Source organism: Salarias fasciatus, chromosome 1, assembly GCF_902148845.1.
Source record: "Salarias fasciatus chromosome 1, fSalaFa1.1, whole genome shotgun sequence".
In the NCBI taxonomy this organism is placed as follows: domain Eukaryota; kingdom Metazoa; phylum Chordata; class Actinopteri; order Blenniiformes; family Blenniidae; genus Salarias; species Salarias fasciatus.
The window spans coordinates 39,473,885-39,493,214 of record NC_043745.1 but is presented as its reverse complement, the minus strand read 5'-3'; the positions used below and the strand labels follow the sequence as shown (position 1 = coordinate 39,493,214).

At 51.6% G+C, this 19,330-nt stretch overlaps 1 protein-coding gene across 1 annotated transcript in view; it reads right to left on the bottom strand.

Moving 5' to 3' along the window:
• Window positions 1-17,818, bottom strand: part of herc1 (HECT and RLD domain containing E3 ubiquitin protein ligase family member 1) — a 59,164-nt gene extending 41,346 nt beyond the window's left edge. The window contains 13 exon segments of the mRNA XM_030105508.1: window positions 883-1,119; window positions 1,345-1,470; window positions 1,557-1,722; window positions 1,800-1,934; window positions 2,117-2,288; window positions 2,372-2,644; window positions 2,713-2,856; window positions 4,393-4,489; window positions 4,623-4,934; window positions 9,341-9,535; window positions 9,625-9,720; window positions 9,889-10,858; window positions 17,632-17,818. Of these exon segments, the coding sequence (XP_029961368.1) occupies window positions 883-1,119; window positions 1,345-1,470; window positions 1,557-1,722; window positions 1,800-1,934; window positions 2,117-2,288; window positions 2,372-2,644; window positions 2,713-2,856; window positions 4,393-4,489; window positions 4,623-4,934; window positions 9,341-9,535; window positions 9,625-9,720; window positions 9,889-10,833 (2,898 nt within the window). The 5' untranslated portion in view covers window positions 10,834-10,858; window positions 17,632-17,818.
• Between the last annotated feature and the right edge of the window lie 1,512 nt (window positions 17,819-19,330).

Sequence of the window (19,330 nt, the reverse complement as noted above, 5' to 3'; positions counted from 1 at the left end):
CATGCACAAGCACACACAGACACACAGGAAAACACACGTACATGCACACACAAAGACGCAAACACATATACATACATACATGCACGCACACAAGCACACACACAAAAACACAGACATAAACACACAACACAAAAACACATACATGCAACCACACACACACAAAACCACACACACGCACATGCACACACAAACATAGGTACACACAGATGCAGACACACAAAGGCGCACACACACGCACAACCACACACACACACACACACACACACACACACACACACACAATGACACACATGCACACGCACAAACACAAAAACAGATGCACATGCACAAGCACACACAGACACACGAAAACACACGTACATGCACACACAAAGACGCAAACACATATACATACATACATGCACGCACACAAGCACACACAACACAAAAACACATACATGCAACCACACACACAAAACCACACACGCACATGCAAACACAAACATAGGCACACACAGATGCAGACACACAAAGGCGCACACACACGCACACATGCACAACCACACACAGACACACACACACGCACCCATGCACATACACACACAAAAACACAGACACACACACACAAAAACACAAATGCACCCAAACACAAAAACATACACATGCATACACGTACACACACACACACACACACACAGACATACATGCACACACACAAACAGACATAGATACACATAAAAAAACACACACAAATACACAAAAACGCATGCACGCGCACACACACACACACACACACACACACACACACGGACAGATACATACACAAAATCACAGACACACACCCCCGTCACGTTCCTCACTCCGGTTCTCACACCCCACCGGGTCTCGGTTCCCGGTTCTCACCGTGTAGAAGCCCAGGTTCCGGAGCAGCGTCTTCATCAGGATCTCAGCCAGGTGTGTGTCGGGGTGGGCCGCCGCCGCCGCTGCCGCCTCGGCGCCGTAGGCGGGGTCCAGGGCGGCGGAGAAGGCGGGGCCGGAGGACGGCGCCTCGGGGCCGTCGGCCGGGGAGCTGTAGCCCAGCAGAGACGCCACGTGGGTGTGGTCCTGGAGACTGGTGAGGATGATGTCCAGCTGCATCCTCTGAAAACACACACACACACGCGCACACACAAAGAAACACATGCACGCACGCACGCCCACACACACACACAAGCGCACGCATGCACCACGCAGACGCACAAAAACACACACAGACACGCATGTCAGGAGGGGGTTCAGGTGGGATTTGGGGGTTCAGGTGGGGTTTCAGTTAGGGGGTTGAGGTGGGGGGGTTGAGGTGGGGAGGGGGGTCAGGTGGGGGGTTACCTGTCCTTTGGAGAGGCTCTCCCAGCGGTCGGGGCCTTGAGGCAGCAGTGAGTGCAGCAGCTCCATCCTCTCCCTCAGTGGGGGCAGCAGCATGGTGGCCCCCACCGACAGGGTCTCGATCACAGCCTGGGGGGGTGGGGGGCGCAGACACACACTCAGTGACGCCGCTCCGGGCTCCTCGTCCCCCCCCCGCCTCCCAGAGCCCCTCCTACCTCCTGGATCTCGTCGGGCACCGAGGCGTCCATCAGCCTGAACAGCAGGTTCCTCAGGGGGCGGGCCTGGCGGCCCAGGATGCTGGTGGCCACGCCCCCCGCCAGCGCCAGGGCCAGGTGATTGGACAGCAGCCGCAGGCACAGCTTCAGGAAGTTATGGTGCTCCCTGCACACGGGGGGGTCATTCAGGATTGATGGACCTGGATGGATTTGGGGGGGGGGGGGATGGGGGGATGGGCTCACCTGGACGAAGGGAACGGCAGCGGCGGGACGTCGCTGTTGATGCCGTCGCAGTAGCGCTCCAGGAAGGAGCGCAGGTGGGAGAAGGTGCTCTCCTCCAGGTCCACGCAGTAGGGCCGGTGCCACGCCACCACCTGCCTGCGGGGGCGCCAGAGAGCCAGAGGACACGTGTGTTTCGGCGTGTTCATGGCTGAACTTTGACCCGCGGGGCGTCGTCCTCTCAGATCCGAATCAAACAGGCTAAAAAAAGCTCCCAGTGTTTGTCAGGCCGTGTCAGCGGCTGACCTTTGACCCCGTTGCACAACGTGCCCCCCCCTCACCTGTCTCTGGGCAGCGCCGTCCAGGCCAGGCTGTGCGACGTGCCGGCGGAGATCTGCTGGATGGCCACGCCGTCCAGACCCACCACCTTCTTGGGCTTGGTGATGGGGCCGGTGGAGTTGCCCTGACCGCACTGCCCCATGGAGTTATTGCCCCAGGCGTACACCTCGTTATCTGGAGGGGGGGGGGGGTAAACACAGACCTGCATGAATCCTACCCGGAGCGGCTCGGCGCCGGAGCGGCGGGCGGGGCCGTACCGTGGGACAGGGCCAGGCAGTGGCTGTCCCCGATGGACACGTCCACCACGCGGGTGGTGGCCAGCTCCTCCAGCAGCTTGGGCCGCAGCGCCGTGGCCTCGGAGGAGCCGCAGCCCAGGCAGGCACCGCAGCCCCAGGCGAACACCTGGCCGGTGGAGGTGAGCGCCAGCGACGACTGGCTGCCGGCGCACACCTTCCGGATGAACATGCCCTGCAGCGCCTCCACCACCTTGGGCTTGTAGACGCGGTTGGTGTCGCCGTGGCCCAGCTTCCCTGCGGAGACAGTCCGGGTCAGACGGGCGGCGGCGGACCGGCGGCCCGGTTCCAGCCGGCTGACCCACCGTTGTCTCCGCCGCCGAACGACCACACGGTGCGTCCGTCCTTGGACAATGCGATGGTGTGCGAGCTGCCGCAGGACACCTCGCCCACGTTGCTGACGTCTTTCACCAGGGTGGGGATGTTCCGGCTGTTGCTGTCTCCGTGACCTGCGGCCAATCAGAAGAGTCAGAGAGCGGAAACAGGAAACAGGAAACAACACTTGCACCACATCACCCGCGCCACGTCCTCACAACGCCCCCAAAACACCGGCGCCATGTCCCCACAGCATCCCCACACCCACCACGCCACGTCCCGAAAACGACACACCACCCACACCACGTCCCCACAATGTCCACACCACGTCCACACCACGTCCCCACCACGTCCCCACCACGTCCCCACAACGTCCACACCACGCCCCCACCACGTCCACACCACGTCCCCACAATGTTCCCACCGCGTCCCCACAACGTCCACACCACACCCACACCACGTCCCCACAATGTCCCCACCGCGTCCCCACAACGTCCACACCACGTCCCCACCGCGTCCCCACAACGTCCCCACCGCATCCCCACAACGTCCACACCACGTCCCCACCGCGTCCCCACAATGTTCCCACCACGTCCACACCACGGCCCCACCACTTCCACACCACGTCCCCACAACGTCCACACCGCGTCCCCACAACGTCCACACCACGTCCCCACCGCGTCCCCACAATGTTCCCACCGCGTCCCCACAACGTCCACACCGCGTCCACACCGCGTCCACACCGCGTCCACACCGCGTCCCCACCACGTCCCCACCACGTCCCCGCCACGTCCCCGCCACATACCCACCACGTCTCCACAATGTCCCCACCGCGTCCCCACCACGTCTCCACAATGTCCCCACCACGTCCCCACAACGTCCACACCACGTCTCCACAACCCCCTATCCTCCATTGGTGTAGTGCCCAAGGTTCAGGACAGCAGGCTAAAATCGTCCAGATCCTCAAGCTAAACCCATCCAGAACCTGAAGCTAGACCCGTCCAGATCCGGAGGCTAAACCCGTCGGGAACCAAGAGCTAGACCCATCCAGACCCGAAGCTAAACCCATCCAGACCCGGAGGCTAAACCCATCCAGACCAGCAGGCTAAACCCATCCAGACCCAGAGGCTAAGCCCATCCAGACCCGGAGGCTAAAGCCATCCAGACCCAGAGGCTAAACCCATCCAGACCCGGAGGCTAAAGCCATCCAGACCCAGAGGCTAAAGCCATCCAGACCCGGAGGCTAAAGCCATCCAGACCCAGAGGCTAAACCCATCCAGACCAGCAGGCTAAACCCATCCAGACCCAGAGGCTAAACCCATCCAGACCCGGAGGCTAAAGCCATCCAGACCCAGAGGCTAAACCCGTCCAGAACCCGAAGCTAAACCCATCCAGACTCAGAGGCTAAACCCGTCCAGAACCCGAAGCTAGACCCATCAGTTGTGTTTTCCAGAGTTTCTGCAGAAATGGAAATGAGACGTTTTCAAAAAGTTGAATTTAAAATGTTTCTGTAGAGATGGACTCCAGGTGTTTTTTGAAAAAGTTGTGTTTTCAAGCATTTCTACCATGATGGAGTAAAACAGTTTTCAAAAAGTTGCTTTTGAAGATCGACACATGAGGAAGAGGAGGAAATCTTCGCCACATGGTCTTTCTGGGTGTTTCTAACTCACCTAATCGTCCGAAGTCTCCCTCTCCCCAGGTGTAGAGCTCGCCGTCCTCACTGACGGCGGCGCTGTGTCTGTATCCAGCAGACACACACACCACCACCTGACACACACACACACACACACACACACACACACACACACACACACACACACACACACACACACACACACACAGAACCGGTCAGTTCCTGTCCGGACGGCCCGGTTGGACCCGGTCTCGCATGGCGGCCCACCTTGCCCTGCAGCGGGCCCTGGATCAGTTTGGGGTACTTCTGGGTGGAGCTGTTGCCGTGGCCCAGCTTGCCGTAGTCGCCGTCGCCCCAGCTGAACACCTCGCCCTCGGTGGTGAAGGCCAGCGTGTGGCCGTCTGACCCCTTGGACGACGACACCTTCTTGATGGCGCGGTGGGGTTCAAAGGTCAGCTTCTTCAGCGTGGACTGGTTGTTGGAGTCGCCGAGGCCCAGCCGGCCGTAGCTGCCCTTCCCGCACGCCCGCACCGAGCCGTCCGACGAAATGACGAAGGTGCAGTACTGGCCGGCCTCGATCTGGGGTCGGGGGTCAGGGATCACCAGAAAGCACGACTCAGCAAATTTCCACATTGGTCACGCAACTTTTTCCCAAAAGCATGACTCAACAGATGGAAACGACGAGTCAGCATCCTGGTGTTAGTGGCTGACTGACACGCTGACTCAGCATCTTTCACAAAACGCTGACTCAGCATTATCCACGAATAATGACTCAGCATCTTTCACAAAACGCTGACTCAGCATTATCCACGAATAATGACTCAGCATCTTTCACAAAACGCTGACTCAGCATTATCCACGAATAATGACTCAGCATCTTTCACAAAACGCTGACTCAGCATTATCCACGAATAATGACTCAGCATCTTTCACAAAACGCTGACTCAGCATTATCCACGAATAATGACTCAGCATCTTTGCATCAAACCCGACTAATTCAGTATCGTCACACAATGCTGACTCAGCATTATCCACTAATGACAACTCAGGATGTTTCGCACAAAACGTTGACTCAGTACCTGTCGCATAAAGTGCTGACTCAGCATTTTTCACACAAAGTGCTGACTCGGCATCCTTCGCACAGAATACTGTCTCAGCATTTTTTGCACAAAGTGCTGACTCAGAATTATCCACTAATAATGACTCAGCATATTTGCACCAAACCAGACTGATCAGGTATCGTCACAAAACGCTGACTCAGCATTATTCACTGACGACGACTCAGGGTTCTCAAGCGACGCTGACTCAAGCCATGGGTTGAGATTCTCATTAATGACTCAGCATACGTGCAGAACGCTAACGTATACCCCTTTCCCACTGGCAAAAAAAACTGGTTTAAACCCGCTAATACCCAGCTCCTCGTGGCAGTGGGAAAGGGTTTGAACGTCATTTCGACGTTTGCAGGATTGATCGACCCAGGTGTTAATCGGCTCGCCTCCGAACGGCTTCGGTGGGAAAGCCAGACCCGAGATGACGTCGCCGTAGCGTGGCTACGTTAGCACACTAGCTGTTTCTGGACACAGCGTGAGATATCTTGCATCAAGACGATGGTGAGATCAGAGAGCTTCTCTTGATCCGTGTGAAAGAAGAGATTCCTCAACCCGTCTCTAGGGCTGGACGATATGGCCAAAAATTTTATCACGATATAGTTCATCATTTCGGTCGATACGATATAATTCCGATATCAATATAAATAATGCAAAAGCCTCACAAAAACTGTTAAGAATCATGTACATGATGTACTTCCTGTAAAACTAGAAATTATTTATCCAGGAAGCTCCTCCAGTAAAACATTTTAGAAATAAAACTACAATAAATTAAATGTTCACCTTTTATTTAAGAAACATGAAATCACTGTCAAATAAACGTAAGTTTCACCTTTTTCAATATAAATAGCTTTAACTTTACAGTTAAACACAGTTAAGTTATTGTTATAGATTCAAACAAAGGTGCTTCAACCAGGAAGAAAAATAAAAGTGCTAAGAATTACTGCAATAAACAGAAAAAGAGTGAGCAACAAGAAACATAAATATTACTGGGACAGGGAGTTGAAATAACTGCCATACACTCACCTTTTCAATATTAACAGCTTTAACTTTTAAACTACAACACAGTTTTTATTATAGACTTAAAGGAAGGTGCTTCAACCAGGAAGAAAAATAAAAGTGCTCAGAATTACTAAGGTTAAGTACAGAATTACTTAAGGTTGTAGTGATTATGGTGACACTGCAGCGAATCCCTGTACTGTTTTTTTTTTGTGTGTGTGTGTGGTGTTTGTCTTCACTGTTGCAGCGTCTTGTAAACTGTAGCCGGTCCCTTAACCCCGCAGCACTACGGCTGCTCGTAGAAAACAATATTATTTCTGATGCTTCATGGACAGATACTTTTAATGAAAATGAGCTTGTAGCATAGGGTTGGGCGGTAGTAAGGTAATAAGGTATACCGGCGGTGTCTTTCAAAAGCAACGGCATCAGTTTCAATACCGTCATTGAAACAAAATGCAATGCACTTATATAGAAGATAAGGATTAAATATAAAATATAATTTATTCAATGCCTAAACATGATTCTGTGTCCAGCAGCACTTGTATGTGGTTGAATTTTCAGTTTTACTTCCACAGTAGTTTAATTTTGGAGACTTTTGATGAAGTTTATGGACATGACGTCATCACGTGACAGTACGGGAGCGAGAGCGCGAGAGAGGGACAGAGCGAGAGACAGAGAGAGAGAGAGAGAGAGAGAGAGAGAGAGAGAGAGAGAGAGAGAGAGAGACAGCAGGAGAAAGATGGCGAGTCACACACCGAGTGTCCTGGTCCCAAAGCAGACCAGGACTGCAGCCACTGGCAGTATTTCGGTTCCGAGCTAACGGGAAGGGAGAGCGGTGTCCTGACGAGGCAGTTTGTAAATTGAGCAATACGAAGGTGATTGAATTTAATTGATGTGAGCCGGTGCATTCTGCGCAAAAATGTTCTGGATGGTCAGGTTAGTTTAATTGTTTGACTGTTGTATTTAAAGCTTTTTAGAAGCTGCTCTTTTTTATTATTAAAAGTTGTTCAGGTTGTGATTTTAATTAAACTGATGTGTTCGCAGTGAATTCTGCGCAAAAAACTATTCTGGGCAGTTATGTTAAAGGACCTATATCATGCAAAATCCACTTTTTTAGGGTTTTCAGCATGCCCCAAAGTTGAATTCCCTTTAAAACCACCTCCAAAATGTTATTTCCTTTCATCCACGCATGTCTGAGTAATCTCTTCCAGTCTGCTGCTCTCTACAGCAGCCCCTCCCTTCGGGTAGAAAACAGCTCGTTTGAAACTCTTCAAACCTAAGTACGTCACAAAAGTTGAACTCAAAACAGCTCTGTGACACCGGAGCAGCTCCGTGTTGCCAGATTGGGCGGGTTTCTGCCAAATCAAGCGTCTTCTTTGAACACGTTGGACGGGTTGATGAAATGATTATGTGTTTATGACGTGTTTATCATCATACAAATACGGTTTTAACGTGCATTTTCATCCGAGACAGCGGTTTGGGCTGCTTTCTATTGAGTAAAACGGGTTTCAAATTGTCTACGGGGGATAACCTCCTCCAGCTTGACTGCGGAGACACCGCAGGTGGTGTGAATTACAGTGCTGCGGTGTACCGGGCCGGAGCCGGACCGCATCCAGTGTGCATGAGGGGTAAAGCTAAAGAGCTAAAGCTAACCCTTAGAGACGCTAACGCAGCTCCGATTGGTTGAAGTACGCTGTCAGTCAAAGTCCACAGGGGGAGAGGCGGGATTTTGAGTGAAACGAGCGTTTTCTCTTCCGGGTTTCAGAATTAACCTCCGAAAATCCTTTATTTAACACAAAATGACTTTTTCTTAGCGCCAAAAATAAACTATTACCATGTTAATGCCAATAATAGGGTTTGGAGTAGCTAAAAAAGCATGATACAGGTCCTTTAATTGTTTGTTGTATTTGCACTTTTTAAGCTGTTGCTAATAAAAGTTGTTAATATTTTGCACATTATGTTGTCATTGTTTCATTATTAGTGTTTGGTTTTCAGTTTCTGAACGGTGTAGGGACAAGCCAACAGTTTGGTGATGCTGTCTGAGCCTTGAGTTATATTTTCTTTAATTAGTCACGGTAATACTGTATACCGGGGTAAAATGTGGAGACGGTATGACAGTATCAAAATTTGGATACCGCCCAACCCTATTGTAGCATATCGTCCACCTCACAGCGACGGGATGGAGGCGCCCTTGGTATGTTACTGACGTTTAGTTAAAGAGTTATTGAGACCAAAAGTCCGTATCTGTCAACATGCTGCCAACTTTACTGGACTGTTCAGTGAATGACCTAATTCGTGGCTACGATTTGTTATTTCTTGGCCACAAATTAGCTTGAGGAAGCTCATTCAGTCGCGTTTACATCACCAGTTCTCATTTTGGAGCTCAAACTTCCCGCGGTGGAGCTTAGCTTGTAGCCTGAGCTGAGGACGGCCAGCTGTGGTGTGCTGCCGGGTAGTGATCACTCTCTCGTGGCGCTTTCTGCTTGGCTTGAATCGGCGGCGCCGTCAACAGCATTTAGTGATCATGAAACGCACACTGTAATGCACTGTATCGAAAATTTGTTTAAAATTCATATCACCGTTATTGAATAAAAATATACTGCGGTATATATTGCTATCGAAATTTTGTCCAGCCCTACCCGTCTCCTTTGTTTATCTCGCTGTGTGCCGTCGCACTGATGATGTCATCAACGTGGGACATCATCAGCGCGAGAAAACGCAGCCACGCATAGGACTGGACCCGGGCCTGCAGGCGGTGGGGAAGGAGGCACTTCTGATTGCTAGCTCCAGTGGGAAGGGGTACTAGCGTATTCCCGTAACGCTGACTCGGCGTCTCCGCGGCGGGCGCGACGCAGCAAGGAGAGGCGCGGCTCCTCTTACCGTCTGGGCGTCGGCGAAGCTGGCCGCCAGCTTGGGCTGCAGGATCTTCTCCTGCGTTCCCTCCACCAGCTGGTGGCTGCTGTTGCTGCCCCAGACGTAGACCTCGCAGGTCTCCGACACCACCGGCGCCTCGCCGGTCTGAATGCTGTCCGGGCTGACGCAGGTGCGCGAGTAGTCGGACGCCATGCGGCACACCTGCAATGGGAACGGCGCGTTACCCTCGCAGAACGTCGAGGTTCTGCAGGAAGTCTCCTAGCTCCAGAATTGTTCTTAGAGAGTCTTACCTCTTCGAAGAGGCAGAGCGCCGCCTCGTACAGGGAGCAGAGTCCGTCGGGGGTCCGGGTCGGTTCCCGCCACTGACTGCGATCCGCCGAGGAACCCTGACACCACAGAACACACAAACCCGTCATCCAGTCTCTTCAGAACTCTGAAAACAAAGGATCTAATACAGAGAACCGCTGACTAGACGAAAACACTTTTGTTCAGGAAAGATGCTCAACGCGACGGCGGTGCAAGTCCCACAATCCCCGGAGGCGGAGTGTCCTTACCAGAGAGCGTCTCATCTGCATGAGGATGTTCATGAAGCAGTCGTAGCCGATCATCCCCTCCTGGTTCTGCGCGGCTTTGCGCCGCTCCATGGCGCTCACCGCCGCCGAGGCCGCCAGCGCCATCTCCACCCACTCCAGCAGGTAGCGCAGCGAGCCCCGCTGCGACGCCAGGCCCAGCAGCAGCTCGGACGCCAGGCGGCGGCCCAGCACGTCGGCGCCCGAGCTGGGCATGGTGACGCCCTTCAGGAAGGCGGTGACCTGCGCCAGGCAGTCCAGCCCCATGGCGGGGATCTTGCTCTCGTTGGCCAGCGACAGCGGCGGCAGCGAGCCCACCACGTCGATGGCGGTGTGGATGACGTCGTTGCACAGGTTGACGTCGCCGCCTGCGCCGCCGTCGCCGGGGGGGGGCCTCATCCAGCCCTGGCGCAGCAGGGCGAACAGCAAGCTGAGGCCTGTGCGCACGCCCATCTCGATGAGCGCGTCGGTACTGGAGCGCGGCCGCTCGCTGACGGCGTGCGGGTCGGCGGCGCCCGGACAGCTCTCGGGCGAGTGCGGCTGCGGCTTGGCGCGGCCCTTATCGTGGTACTTGTTGGAGAGCGCGTAGAAGACGCGCTGCAGCACCAGCACGCGGCGGCGCAGCGCGGCGGCAAACGGCGAGTCGGAGCACACCGTCTTTGCGAGCGCCAGCTGGCTGCCCAGCAGGGCGTCCAGGTAGTGCTCCTGCTCATCGCTGGACGGCGACTCACGCTCGAAGTCGGGCAGCTGGGGGCCCTTCAGGCACAGCGCCTGCTGCGGCAGCGGCACCGCCTCCTTGTTGGCCAGCAGCTTGGCGTACAGCGCAGACACGCCATCGCGTGTGGCGACCGACTCGCTGTCCTCCGAGATCCAGGAGCTGTTCAGGTGCTCCAGCCACTTCAGCTTCACCGGGGGGGTCGTCAGCGCCATGGCCGTCACTGCGGGGCCATCCGACCTGCGGGCGCACAAACAAAATGCTCCACCTCAGTCTCCGTGGAAACAGTTCAACATGCAGCTTTTTCGGAACAGCTCTCAAGAAGGGTTGGGCGATAATTTCATCGTTACCAGTTTATGTTCCCCCGGTAAGGATTTGAAGTTTTGAAATAAATACGATATACTCCCGTTGTGATGTAGATTTAGGCCTACACGGGTCCACTGCAGGACGACGAGGCTTCTCGTCAGAACGGTTGCCGCGGTAATAGCTAAGGGCTTTGCCGTCGTCTGACCATCAGGTGACAACATGAATATGGTAACATCAACATTAGCTGAGCTTTGCTAGCTCCCCCACTTCCTATGAGGCTCCTTAGCTGCCCTGCAAATGCCTGAACACAAAAACGTAAACATCAGGACCCCTGCATACGCCTCAGGAATACTGAAAAATTGCATAAGCACAGGAAATGTGTAATAGAATACATAAAACGATTTATTTTCACGGTTTCTCCGAAGCATTAAAGCGTAGCGGTAACCGCTACGCTTAAAAAATGTAGACAAATGCCGCTACGCTATATGAGACTGCCGCTACGCTAGCAAGTGTTATCCGCTAACTGAAGCCCCGCCTCAGTGTGTATCCCGCACGGATTGGTCGTGTATCTGCACCGTTAAAGAGTATTTCGAGGGTCTAAATGTCAGGAGTGTTCAGACGGAGAAGCTGGCCTAACGTTAGCTTAGCTGCTAAAGATGCAGGGCCCGTTAAGATAACTCCAGCACTGCTGTAACCGTCAGAGCTAACATACGATTAAAGAAAGTTAAAAGGCCAGTTGGTATCAGTGAGTCATTAAAAGGTAATGAAATGCGCTAAAAGGCTGAAGCTAGCAGTTCAGAGCTAGCAGCAGCTCCGAGCCAGCCGCTAGAAAACATTTCATACTTATGTCTATTGCTCCGAAATATCCAATGTATCCCAAGTAAAATACATTATTTTCAAAAATCATGGCTAACCCTGTTGGTGCTTAATGAAGCCAGACAGCGGCGCCGTGCCCGGTGCACCATGTGATCCAGAGACAGTCGGAGTTTGGCGAGTTTCACCGTTCACTCCAGGAGCTGCGCCAGTGTCGCTTTTCCCGGTCCCGCCCCCTGACCCACATCACCATGGAGACGGTCTCTGATTAGTCTGCTGCAAAAACGCGACGCGTCAAAAGTTCAGATTTCCCAACTTCAGCGTCGGACGCAAAATCGCGACACACCGCAAAATCACGCGTCTCGTCGCCGGTAGAACACGTGTTCCCTGTTGTTTTTCAATTATATTTGGACGCAAAATCATTTAAAACGCGGAAATCATTTGGCAGAGTGAACGCAGCTTGACAGTCCAGAAGATGGAGTTTAATTAGTCATTTTTTATTGCAAACATTTATCGTTATCAGGATAAATGCCAGAAATGATCGGGAAACAGTTTTTTAGTCAACATCATCCGACCCTACTCCCAAGGTGGAACTTTTAAAAAAAATTTATCAGCTTCCTTTGGAGGACTTGCTGGTCCTGCGGGGGACAACGCAACTTTTAGGGGGGGTGAAAGGGGAGTAAACACAACTTTTGGAAATCGGTGAACAGCTGTTCAGGAGAACCAGCAGGAGAACCAGACGCCTTTCCAGTCTGACGTTCTGAAAACGCCGCCGCCGTCACTCGGCAGGATTCCCCGCCAGCCACAAAAACTCACTAGTCAGAACCAACGGACAGTTCTTAAAGACGGGACAGCGGGATGGCGCCGCCGTCAGGACTGAACAGAAAGTGGGAGAGTCCAGAGTTCTACGGCTAGGAAATGAAAACAAGCAGCAAAAAACACACAATGACGACTTGAAACGATCAAAGAGACGGGAAGACCCTGGACAGGAGTCCAACCGGAGGACGAGTCAAGAAGACACAAACTCAAAAGGAAGGTCCACCGAACGGCCAGTCAGGAAAAATCCTGACGATACAACAACATCACCACGAGACCCTGAACCCCGAATCCCGAACCCCAAACTCTAAATCCTGGACCACAACTCCCGAACATTAAACACTGAACCCATAACCCCAAACCCTAAATCCCAAACCCCGAACCCTAAATACCGGACTGCAAAACCCTAAAACCCGAACCCTAAATCCCAAACTCTGAACCCTAAATCCCGAACTGCGAAACCCTAAACCCCGAAACCCTTAACCCCGATCCCTGAATCTCGAACCCTCAATCCCGAATCCTGAACCCTGAACCCTTAACCCTGAACCCTAAATCCCGAATCCTGAACCCCTTACCTTGAACCGCGAACACAGAACCCTAAATACCGGATTGTGAAACCCTCAATCCCACACCCTAAATCCTGAATCCTAAACCCTGAACCCCGTACCCTGAACCTGGAATTACAAATCCTGAATCCTGAACCCCAAATCCCTAAACCCTAAACCTAATCTCTAATGTCACTGGTTTTTAAGGAATACTACGAAGATTTTGGCCCCACGCCCTTTACCTATCACTGACAAAATGAGACAAGCTCATAAATACCTTTTCTGTGTCTGTGCGTCCAGTGGCTGGCTCCCAGCTGTTAGCATTGTAGTTAGCTTAGTTCAGCTGCTGGAGGTGAAGAGGAAACAGAGCCGGACTGACGAAAGTGGACAGAATCCTCCTTCCAGTGGTCCAGGGGACGGCGTGTTGGCACGTGAAGTAAATCCCAATGGTTAGAAAACATTTTAAAAGACGTTACTTCTTTTCAATCCGTTAAAATAAATAACGTTTTGGACCGGCGCACAGCGGCTGAGTCTATGGCTTCTACTGCTGTGCTCCAGTATATCCTTCCATGGAGCGCTGCCATGTGCAGGTCTGTGTGGATCAAAACGTTATTTTAATGGATTGAAAAGAAAACACGTTTTTTAAAATGTTTTCTAACCATTGGGATTTACTTCACGTGCCAACACGCCATCCCCTGGACGACTGGAAGGAGGATTCTGTCCACTTTCATCAGTCCGGCTCCGTCTCCTCTTCACCTCCAGCAGCTGAGCTAAGCTAACTACGATGCTAACAGCTGGGAGCCAGCCACTGGACGCACAGACACAAAAAAGGTATTTCTGCGCTTGTCTCACTTCATCAATGATAGTAAAAGGGCGTGGGTCCAAAATCTTCAGAGTAATCCTTTAAGAGTCATTACCTTTAAAGCTTGTGTCCAGAGTTTTGGAAGAATGAGAATTTTTTTAATCCAAGTTTTGCCCCTCCCTCTGCTTTCATAAGCGACCAAGCCACGCCCCTTTACTTGTGCATGTGCATTAGACATGGGGTGAAAATGAGAGCCTCTGAGTCCTACAGCATCCTCCATGTTCAGCTCCTTACGGTGGATGTTCAGCAGACAGTGGATATATCCGAGGTGAGCGGCGGCTGCTGATACTAACTCTCCTCTGCTGGGCGAGCGGCCGTGCTCTCTGGCTGCTCCACACGTTGATTGACAGCAGGACAAAGCAGAAGCTGGAAATCTATTGGCTGAAGCTGACCGGCACTTTTTCGGATAACATGGGGGTCTATGAGACGAAGGCGGAGCTCATGAATAAATTTTTATATTGCTTTACGCTAATATTATATTGTAGTATGGAACCAGACTAATGGTGCATTCGCACCGGACGCGAATAGCGCGGCGAGAGCGGCCGATTTACATAGAAAATATATGGTTTTCGCGCGGCCAGGATGCAGCGAGCGGTCACGCGGCGCGTATTGAGCGGCAGCCACTCTGCCGCCCTACTCGCCCGAACCGCTCTACTCGCGCCGCTGAAAGTTGAAATTTTGAGCGAATTCGCGAGCGGCGAACCAATCACAGAGCCGCTCTATATGACGTTATTTATGAAGTACCGGAGTCCCCGGCAAACACCAGAAATGGATGAGAAACTTATTACAGCGGTCGGCGCTCGCCCTGAGCTCCCTTCGTTGTATTTTTATAGGGACAGGAATAAAAGGAGCTTGGAGGAAGATCAGTGAGGAGGCCGGGTCCCGGTAAACCGAGCAAAGAGATTGTGGTGAAACAGTGTTTACTGTTAGTTAAACCGTGAGTTTACTGAGAGGTCGGGTCCCCGGTGAAACAGAGCGCCGATGCGGGACAGCAGCTCGTCTAACTGACCCGGGAGAGATGGAAGTCCCGCTGAAAGCGTCCTTCATCCCGGCGCAGCTCCTGGAGTAAACGGTGAAACTCACCGTACTCTGAACGCCTCTGCAAAATATTATGAATCCAGACACGTCGCCTGGACTCGCCACGACGACGTCGGGCTTTATCGAGAAATTAAGCAGACCGCCGGCAGCAGAGACGCGAATTCAGCGGCAGCCGCTGTTGGGTCACAAAATGCAAACGCTGCCAACCAGGGGCGAGTGGCGCGAATCTCGCCGCGCTGCTGGCGTCCGGTGCGAACGCACCATTACACATTTAAGCTCTGTTGAAAAACGATTCATACGTTGGAAACGAACGGAAACTCCGGACACCAGCTTTAACTGAGTGTTGGTATCTCATATTTGGGCGACACTTTGTGTGTAAGAGTCTCTCTCTCACACACACACACACACACACACACACACACACTGAGTAAACAGCTGATCTCTGGAGGATCAGCAGAACCAGAGGACAGGCCTGGGATCCACGGGCTGGAGCGGAGAACCGGTTTGATATAGCTGTTCAGAACAGCCCAGAGGCAGCAGGTGGAACAAGCTATCACAAGCTATCACACACACACACACACACACACACACACACACACACACACACACACACGGGTAAAGTGGGTCAGAGTGGAGTCCGGGTCTTCATGTTCCTACTTGCGTTTCGGAGTTTATTTTTCGCTGTGTAATCAGAGTATCAGGTGGAGAACGCCGTCGCCGCAGGGCAGGCTCCGCCCACTGCCGCCACCGCCATGAGGACCACCGCAGCTTCACCTGGAACACTCCCGTCCCCGTTCCACGGCGGCGACGGAGCGAGGAGGAGGAGCGGAGCAGCAGGTTTACTGAGACCTGCAGCAAGGCGCTAACGCTAGCCGCTTTACAGGTGTTAGCATCAACACGGCAGAGTGTTAGCATCAACACGGCAGAGTGTTAGCATCAACACGGCAGGGTCTCAACATGTAAGGACGTTAGCATGTGCAGGGCGTTAACATATCAGGGTGTTAGCATGTCCAGGGCAATAGCATGGCAAGATGTTAGAGTGGCAGGGCGTTAGCGTGGCCAGGGTGTCGACATGTCACGGCGTTAGCATGTCAGGGCATTGGCATGGCTGGGTGCTAGCATGGCAGGGCGTTAGCGTATTAGTGTGTTAGCATGGCAGGGCGTTAGCACGACAGGGTGTTTGCACGATAGGGTGTTAGCATGTCAGGGCGTTAGCATGTCAGGGCGTTAGCATGACAGGGTGTTAGCATGTCAGAGCGTTAGCATGTCAGGGCGTTAGCATGACAGGGCGTTAGCATGTCAGGGCGTTAGCATGTCAGAGCGTTAGCATGTCAGAGTGTTAGCATGTCAGGCTGTTAGCATGTCAGGGCGTTAGCACTTCACTATAAACCTCTATACTCTGATCCACTGCAGTCTGGTTTTTCTCGGTCTTCAGGTTCCGTCACTCTAAACGCGGCGGCGCCATGAGGAGCGGAAACGTTTGGAGAACGGCTCTCGAGGCGGAACGTGGCGTTACGGAACCGTCGCCCGGTTCTGTTGGTTCTGCCGCTGGAGAATCGGATCAGACTCTGGTTCTGGCTCCAGCATCAGTGCTTCATTCATGCAGAATATTTGAAATATTTCACTTTACCCTCCATTTTTTTATTATATTCAGCAGAATATGATCATGACAGGATTAAAAAGCTGTTATTTTAATAGTTTTTAAGCTTTTAATTATATTTTAAATCAGTTACTTTAACAGTGGACATTCCATTGCTGTTTTAATATTTTATTTTTATTTTATCTTTAAGTCAAGTAACTGTCATGTTTAATATCCTTAAATCACATAAATGCACTGATTGCTTTTTTAAAAAATGTTTGGTATAACATTTAATGTAGTGTAATGAAATATTGCACTAAACTGATAAATATGGTGAAAAAAAGAAAAAGTAATAATGTAATGAAATAAAATGTAAAACCACCGTGAAATGATGTGTTTAACCACGGGTTTCTGTGGTTTCTGTCTCCGGGATTAGCTGCAGGTAGCAGCGGTTAATCTGGCCGCCGTCTCCCGGCCGTTAGCTCCATGCTAGCGGACAGCCGGCTGCTCTTGCGCCGGCACGCGGCGCCTCTGGAGCGGCAGGGCTCCGCTCGCCTGCCCGGCGCGTGCCCGAGGGTGGCAGCTGTGCCCGGAGTTAGCTCCGCCGCTAGCCGAGCCTCCGGCTTCCACTGAGCCGTGACACAGCGCCTCTGGAGCCGCGGAGCTCTGCTGGCCTGCCCGCCGGAGGACGGCAGCTCCGACCCGGCACGCGGACCTGACAGCCGCCCGGTGGACGTCAGGGAGCCGCCGGGCTCCGGTGACCGTTACCGGGCGTATGAGGGCAGTTTGTTTTGAAACGAAACGAGCGGGGGAAAGGCGGCTCCGGAGCGGCTAGCGTTAGCCGGCGGCTAGCCGGGGCAGAGCGGAGCCGTGACAGCTCCGGCCGGGGGTCTGACCCGGAGCCCGGGGGCAGGTCGGCGGCCTGTGGGGCACACCTGTCCGCATGAAGCCCGCACAGGGGCGGGCCGGCCCCGGGGGAGGGGAGGAGGGGGGTACGGGCTGTGGGGCAGCGCCGGGGCAGGTTAGCTCCGCGGCTAGCTGGAGGACCGCTCACCAGTAGAAGAAAGGCCGCCTCCTCCTCTTCGTGTCGCCGCTCACAGCGCTCCACGCGCCGGCCGCATCTCTGCCGCTGTCGCGCTCGGATAAAGTTGACCGTGAAAAAGGGGGCAGCGGCGGGCATGGGTTTCCATCCTCCGCCCGCCTCTCCTGGAGCTTCCTCTGCTGCGATTCTCTATCCGCGGAGCGGCGGCGCTGTGCGGAGGTCCAGCCCCTCTCAGCCCCAGCCCCGGCCGTGACGCTGCTGGGAGCCGCCCGCCCCCCGCCGGTCGCTCCGCCGGTCGGATATTTTAAAACGTTCTGTCTTTTCTTTTTCTTTTTTTTTTTATTATTGTTGTTTTTTTTTCTTCTTGAATTTCATTCTCTGTTTTTCTGTCGTTTCGTGTACTTTCCACACATGTTCCACATTTTTTAATTTAATTTATTTTCTATTTTTATTTTTATTATCTTAATTTTGAATTTTAAGATTTTTCCTTAGTTTTTTTTAGCATGTTTGTATTTTACAACTACGCTCTATCCATTTCTGCCTTTTATTTATTTATTTATTTTCTTCATTTATTTATTTTTTGTTTTTATTTTGTTTTTTTTTATTAAATTCTCTGTATTTCTGTGTACTTTCCAGACATTTTCCCCATTTATTTTATTAATTTTTTTTAATTTATTTATTTTATTCTTAAATTATTTAATTATTTTTAAATTTAAATTTCTAAATGTTTCAAATTTTTCCTGTTTTTGAGCACTTTTACATATACTACTAATTATATAATATACTATAATCATATATATATATATATATATATATATATATATATATATATATATATATATATATATATATATAGCATGTTGTTGTGTAGTTGTGTGTTTACAGTCTGGCAGGGTGTAGATTGAGGATTATCAGCTGTTCAGGGTTTCACTATGACAGCAAAAAGATTACAGTCAGAAACCACTGTGTGTGCTTGCGTGTGTGTGCTTGCGTGTGTGTGTGTGTGTGTGTGTGTGTGTGTGTGTGTGTAAAGTTTAGTCTTGTGCTGAGTCATTTCTGAACTTTCACTTTCTCACGTCTGAGCTGTTTATTCATCTGCTGTTCTGAACATCATTTATTTGTTTATTTGTGAAAGAAGGGAAGGAGAGTATCAATGGATTGTTTGTTTGTTTGTTTGCTTGTTTGTTTGTTTGTTTGTGTTCTTGTTCTTGTTAAATCGATCAAACGAAACAGATTTTTGTGATCATTGTGTTCATTTTACACAACTGATCCTCCTGACCCGTTCATGTAATTTGACGCCTGTCTCTTTCTCTGTGTGTGTTTGAACATTCAGGTTTCCATGTCTTCATCATGATGCCTTGCTCAAGGGCCCGTGGTGTGTTCAGGGGCTTTTATCTCCTCCCAGCAGACTCTCAGGAGCTGAGCCTCGCTTTATCTGTGAGGAACACTTGATCTGCAGCGGTATTCACCGAAACAAGACACCCCAACAAAACAACAACAATAACAACAACAATAACAAAACAACAACACAAAACACCCCAATAAAACAACAATAACAACAACACAACAACAACAAAACACCCCAATAAAGCAGGAACAGACGTCACACCATGACCAAACAACAACAACAAAAATAAAACACCTCAACAAAACAACAACAGCAAAACACCCAACCCAGCGACAACAACCACTAAACTAGAAAGTGTCGCTC